Here is a 6,683-nt window from a genome sequence, read left to right as displayed (position 1 = left end):
CCTTTAAACCATGCCAACCATACAATTGTATTGTTGTTAAACACACACAAAAAATGCTGTCCTAACCCACTCAGCTAAGTGCAAAGATGCCCCCTCAGCACTATCCAACCCTATGGGGTCCAATTTTTCAAGGGGCTGCACATTTCCTGCCAAGTGTTGGGTATCACCAGGTCTCAGTGACTTTGCTGAGAGACGTGGTAATCATCTCTTCCTAAGAAAGTCTCTGGTACAAGGTCTTTGAGCTGTTGAAGTCCCATCTAAATGTCACTCAGGGGAGTATTAACATCAGATCCGAGAAGTGCTTAGGCCTCACAATATACCCCCTGTAGAGGGGAATTTTGTCCAGGAGTTTTGCACATTGTAGGATCAGGCCTAGCATCCTTGATAACTAAAGGGAAATATATGTCTAATAATCCCCTTTCCCCCAGGTTGTAGGAGCTTTATAATAAGAGCATTTCAAATATTATCAGTGCATTTCTGAGGAAAAAAAAGTAAAAACAAAAATATATGAGATTCTGGGGTAATGACTTAAAGAAATAAGGTTTTATACTTAGATTCAGAGAGCAAAAACTCCAAACCTAAGCTGAAATTTTCAGCTGCGTCCAGCGCATGGTGAGTACAGTTGGACAACCACAGTGTCTCGTATCCAGCAAGCTTCAAAACTGGCTTTGAGCTGCATTCGCGTGGTAGAGATTGGCAAAAATGTCTTTAAGCTTTTCAAGAAGTGTTCATTTTTGCTCCCTTTCCTGCCCAACAAAAATACAGTTCTCATACTGAACCTGATAAAACTACTTTTGCTGTTTTGTGCAGCAAAATCCAGAGTATTTACTACCCTGAGGAGTTTCACTGAGTTCAGTGCATCTTCTTGCTGGAGTAAATCTGGCTCACGCAAGTGTTAGCAGGACAGATATTTCACTTGTTAGTCTTAACTCACTAAATATAAATCCAAAGTCTAACATACCTCCTCCTCTGCGCTGAGTCAATGCGTGGGATTAAATCATCTGTGGGGCTACATTTCCATGTAGGCAACAAGCATAGGCTCTACTGAAGTCCAGAGGAGCAACGTGTGCAAGCCACTGTGATACTTCAGTATTACATCAGTGTTCTGCTGAAGTTAAAGAAATTGCACTTCTTAAAACTGAAAGCTCAGGAGCATCTTCCTGTTAGCATTGAGATCAATAACAGAAAATGTCCTTCTCATCCACAAAGTTTGTTTCTAGCACAGTTTCGAGCTTTGCCATGCAAAACCATTGATCATGTGAAAGGAACTGAGTGTCTCATCTTCAAGATTTTTTTGCTCATCTAGTTTGGGGATTTTTTTACATTAAATGAATAATGCAGTTTTTTTGCACAAGTATGCAAATAAGAAGAAGATCCTAGGAACATGTTTGATTTTCCTTAAAAAAAGAAAAAAAAAAAAAGCTTTTTACGCAAATTCAATCAAAAAAGAAAACTTTGACCAAGCTCACAAAATCAAGGGGCCAATCCTGCAATTCCTTATATGCACCATAGCCCGCAGTGGCCTGCAGTGCCCTTCAGGAAGCTGAAGACCAACCTCCTAACTGCAAGAGGAGCAGGAAGGTCCCTGCTGCATGACAGGCCAGCACAGGGACACGGTCCCCACCGAGTCCTGCTCCGAGGGCACTGCTGAAGCCTCTGCTTCATCCTAGCCTTCTGCACAGTGGTGAATGTCATTCTCTGTAAGGGTTTGCCTGGCCTCGGCAAGGCTGGCACATCTTTTCTTGAAAAATCTTGCTCCCTGACCATCTGTTTAAATGTCTATAGCCAAAGAAAAAAACAAAATTAAAAATTAAAAAGGCGTAGAAGTCTGAATCACACAGCGATTCAAACATTACACATGGGGATGAATTAGGGGTGAGGGAAGGAGGGAAGGAAAGGTCTTTTTAATCCATCCTTTTTATAAAACAAAAAACAAATGGAGTCAGGTAGCTTATGTCATAATGATGAACAATATACAAAGCACATGTATAGCAATTATTATAAAACATGTATTTGTAGTGCAAGTCAAAATATAGGGACTCTACTCATACTGGCCAGCTAGAGGGAAACACATGATTCTGAGTGATCAAAAAGAGCCCCAAATTCAAATTCAAACTCATGAGAGCTGACAGTATTACAGAGTACAAAAATATGGTGAAAATTTACACATTACACATAAAGTACTTATTTTTTTAATAGTTTACAAATAGAGATCTACAGGTATGTTTCCAATTAAGCTGGCTTTTACTACCCACCTATTGTAATACTCTAGGTATGGTTACATATACCAAAAGAACAAAAAATCCCATAGCATAGCTATACAGCAACATATTAAGGTCTGAAGATTAGACCAGTACATGTTAAATATTTCACTGGTTTACTAAACTGACATTTTAAATCATTTACAGTAAAAAAAAAATCTTATAGACTTGTCTTTGAGACTGAAACAGAGTGTCCTTTATTAGTAAGTTATTCAGTATTTAAAACAAGGGTTTGAGACCTTACAAGAAGCCTCCCTAGGCAGTTGGCATGAAAAAAAAGGTATTTTAAAGGCAGAGTTTCTCAAGAATGTAATAACTGAATTCTATTTAAATTGAACTAAACTAGCCATTACTTTTCAGAATCTTTTGAACTTGAGTTCCTTTAGGCTTTATATGCATTTCTGACAGCTTATTTGGTCTCCACTTTGTCCACATTTGCTGGTTTTCTTTTTTTCCAAATGGTGATATGGAAATGTTCGTTTGATAGTTTTTACATACAAATAAATAATGCACTGTTAACTCTAAAACTAAGAGGAATGGGTAGGATGCCTATTGCGTACAATACAGAGAGATCAAGTAAGGCACGGGACAGATACAGCAACTCCACTTCATGGGATTTTCCTGTTTTTTTCCTTTCACATAGTAACACTAACAAATTTCTTCCAGTGTTTATTTTTTAAAAGGTTTTTTTTTTCCCTTTAACTTTGCTTCTTGTCTATCTCACACTATGTGTAGGTGAAATGTAGGAAAAAGGCCTTCAATGTTTTGCTTCAGATGCCAGTTTTAAAAAAAAAAACAAAACAAACTTTCAAACAGTTCAGACTAGTACCGCTTTTTTTCTTCTTTTTTTTTTCTTTTAACACTGATGAACCTGGGTTTTCATTTTTCTTTCTTTCTCTCTCTCTTTCTTTTTTCCTTGTTTTTTTTTTTTTTTAATACACACACATCACGCTGTTTCAGGGTATTCTTTAGCTGCATTTGCAGGACTTGACGATCATGTTGGACAGCTGTTCGATTTTGGGCGTTTTGCCAATGTAGTACAGGATGGTGAGGGGCTCTAAATCCTGGGACACGCAGCATGGAGAGGCAGAAGCTTCGGGATTTATGGTGTTATACAAGCTGAGTACCTAAAAGGAGAGAGGAGAAAGGGGTGATTAAGCCAGTTATCCCTGCCTTCCTGACACTCTGCAAATCAAATTCCTTTCTGCTTCATTTCCTCTGATGGTGCCTGGCAGGGAGTCCACTCAAATCAACAGGAAGATTCCCGGACATTAAAATTTTAATGCATTTCTCCAGTTCAATCTGTGGTCACCCCTGTGAATTTCCTAAGCTTTTAACTTGACCAATCCCAGAGCAGGTACATGCCTGGAGTGCCACCTTTAAATTACCACATGCATTGTACTGATATTCCCATGTCAGACAACACTGGAAGGGTTGCATTTCTGACCTCAGGTTACCGTTTGCAGTCCCAGGATTTACAGGTGCACTAGAGAAGAGAGCCCATCAGTGTACAAGCTCTCTGCTGCTCCTCTCACGCTACTTTTTAGCAGGTCCATTAATGCCACCGTGCAAGACCTACGACTGCAGCAGCGGTCACTCCTATTGGGAGTCACTGCAGTAGCGTCACCAGCTCCGGAGCCTCCGTCACATCAGACTCATACGCACGGCTCCCTGCACGGGAAGTGTGTCGGCTACCCGCTGATGATACATCGGTATTTCCGAGGATGCCGTTAATGTGTTAGCTAAACACCATGTGATCTTTTCCTAGAGCTTCAGCACAACATTTACATCTTGGGGAGACAGAAGATCTGTTCAGGACAGCAACACTACTTACTTTATTAAGCAACTTTTGACTCCTTGGGTAACTATCCAAGCCACATATTTGTGACCATGACAGTTATTCTTCCTCTTTCCTTAAAAACAAGTGCTGCTCCAAACTATGCACACCATTAGAGACCATCAGCAAGGGAACATACTTGCCATAGCTATACCTGGGCCTGCTGACATTGCTAATACCACGACGACCCAGCCACTGACAGCTATGAGGGCAATTTGCACTTAGCTGTTTAAGCTCAAGGCAAACACAGACCTAGACTACAATAGTTTCACATACCAAAGGGAGAGAAAAGTGCCCCTTTGACATGAAGAGTTCTCACTGCTGGCTATGTTGATCTGATATTTTAAAGGTGGCTTGAAGAGCAGGAGACATTACTATTAGTGTGAATCTGATGGTGAAAGTCTCATTTTGTGATATCTGTCATGCCAATGCATGCCTCTTAACATTTACTGTCTAGACAGCCTTACTGTCAGTAGAGAGAAATAAGCACATAAAAACACTATTCCACTCATGCAAAGGTAGGTGGCTAAAATCCCTAAAATTAAAGACATCATTCCAGATTTTCATGAGTTCATCACCACCACAGAGAAAGAGTCTCTGGTTTACTTACAAACTTTCAGAGTAAAAGAATAAATACATGCATTGGCATATTTTCACAAAATGGCAGTAGATTCAGATCATTTCTTGGTCTGGCAGCAGATCAATAACAACAGATCTGTTGTTCAACAAATGAAGAACAGCAGATCATACAGGAGGTGATAATCATGTGGTCAGATTCAGCCACACTGTTACTCCGAGAGTGTCTCCCTTGGTACCTCTAGAAAGATTTCACTGTCATCTGTGCCATCTTTCAGTTATTCTCTTTAGTGAGCCTTCCAAAACTACACCCTGTTAATATTCAGAAACACTATTTGATACATCCATGTGCCATATTGGCAAACACATTAAAAATAAATCTCTGTGACAATACATGCCCTCTGCTTCAATTATAGCTTGAAGTCATGTGCAGGTCCCTCTGTAGGGCCGTATTTCATCATCGTGTTATTAGGATAATAAATGGAAACTTTTGGCATTAGTACTGATGACAGTCCTAGAAATGTATTTCACCCTGCAATTCAGAGCTTAAAATTACCAAAGTCGTAACTTACTCTGCTGTGCTGTGTATCTGAGCTCCATAAATATGGGCAGGCTCCTGCACAGAAATTAGCATGATACCCTTTAGGTTCATGAATCCATTTCCAGCCAAGATCCCTCTTGAAGTCAATGTAAAGTGGACGCAGGCAACAATTATCCTGCACATTCCTGGAAATAAAATACAGACAAATGCATCAGTCAGAGAAGCCTGCGCAGAGGGGCAGAAAACAATCCGTTTGCTTGCTCCCTGAAAGATGCTTTACATGCAGGAAATTCTGATTCTCAGCAATTCACAACCAAATAATCCACAACACTAATAATAGCTTACAGTGTATCTGAAATCAGGTGCTTAGGCATGGCAGTGCTTGTCTATATAGCCAAAGCTAATGGTTTGCTTGGAGAATCAATCAGTAAGCATTTTTCTCCAGATGCTCCTGAATGGCATATCTGAGTAGTTGAACCTGACAATTTCCCTATAATTATGGGCCTGATAAGCCTGGGAAGCATCCCAGACGGAGCTCAGTTTCCTGCTTTCTAGGGCCATAAGCACCACATTTGCCATTAACTTCCCTAGGAGGGCAGAGTGCTTGGCAGATATAAACACCTATCAAAAAGAAACATCAGTTTATGTTATCAGCAACTACTTTACACCTCAAAAGGACATATGTTGGTATGATTATATAAGCATATAGAACACAGATGCATAGTTACCTAAAGCAATAGGCAGCATCTAGAGCACGCTTCTTCCGCCGACTGGGCTGTTGCGACTCAAGTCTGTAGGAGGGTAATAACATTAGCAGAAGATGTGGGGTCTTCCCACTGTATTTTTTCCTATTGGACTTTAAAGCTTTCACATCACCACTGGAATATGTGTAGTCATCAATACCTTCAAAAAATACATTTTGGTGATAAACATTGTGTTGCTTTTTCTTAACAAATTAAATAAACCATCTCTTTAAAAAAATTATCTCAGAAACTGGGCAATGATGTTGTCAGCTGAACGTGCTTATTGGCAAAGTGGCAGCATTAAGACATTCACAGTTCTTATGTATCTTATGTATAAAATTGTCAGCCATCCCGCCTTCAGAACCATCAGAATGGCTTTTCAGTACATTAACTCAAATGCTGAAATAACAGAAAAGACCTTTGGAATATGTAATTTTGTTAATTTCCCAGGAAATCAGTTATTCTAGGCCTTTCCTTTGCATGCATTTGGCAAGGACATTGATCAAAGCATTTCTTCTTGAAGTGGAAATCAGTGACCTCATATTTTTTGTTTTCTCTCTTGAAACACTAAGTGCTTTATTAGTTTCTTATCTTGGCCAGAGCATGGGCAAAAGAACTCAAGGCGTTAGCCTTTTGTAGCAGTTCAAACAGCAAGTAATATGCTTTGGGCTAAGTACATTTTGAAAATTACCCTCCTGAAGCAGATAATGCTATCTAAAAAGATA

The 6,683-nt window shown here is 39.7% G+C and overlaps 1 protein-coding gene across 1 annotated transcript in view; it reads right to left on the bottom strand.

Annotated features, from left to right (window-relative positions):
- Positions 1–1,938: 1,938 nt before the first annotated feature.
- Positions 1,939–6,683, bottom strand: part of TGFB2 (transforming growth factor beta 2) — a 56,891-nt gene continuing 52,146 nt past the window's right edge. The window contains exons 5-7 of the mRNA XM_010216545.2: positions 5,944–6,118; positions 5,247–5,400; positions 1,939–3,388 (exon numbers count right to left, since the gene is read on the bottom strand). Of these exons, the coding sequence (XP_010214847.1) occupies positions 3,230–3,388; positions 5,247–5,400; positions 5,944–6,118 (488 nt within the window). The 3' untranslated portion in view covers positions 1,939–3,229. The remainder of the gene's footprint in view (positions 3,389–5,246; positions 5,401–5,943; positions 6,119–6,683) is intronic.

This window comes from Tinamus guttatus, unplaced genomic scaffold, assembly GCF_059628265.1.
Source record: "Tinamus guttatus ecotype Peru unplaced genomic scaffold, ASM5962826v1 Tinamus_guttatus_pri_ptg000033l, whole genome shotgun sequence".
NCBI lineage: Eukaryota > Metazoa > Chordata > Aves > Tinamiformes > Tinamidae > Tinamus > Tinamus guttatus.
Note: the sequence above shows the minus strand (reverse complement) of the source record. Positions and strands in the feature narration are given on the sequence as shown.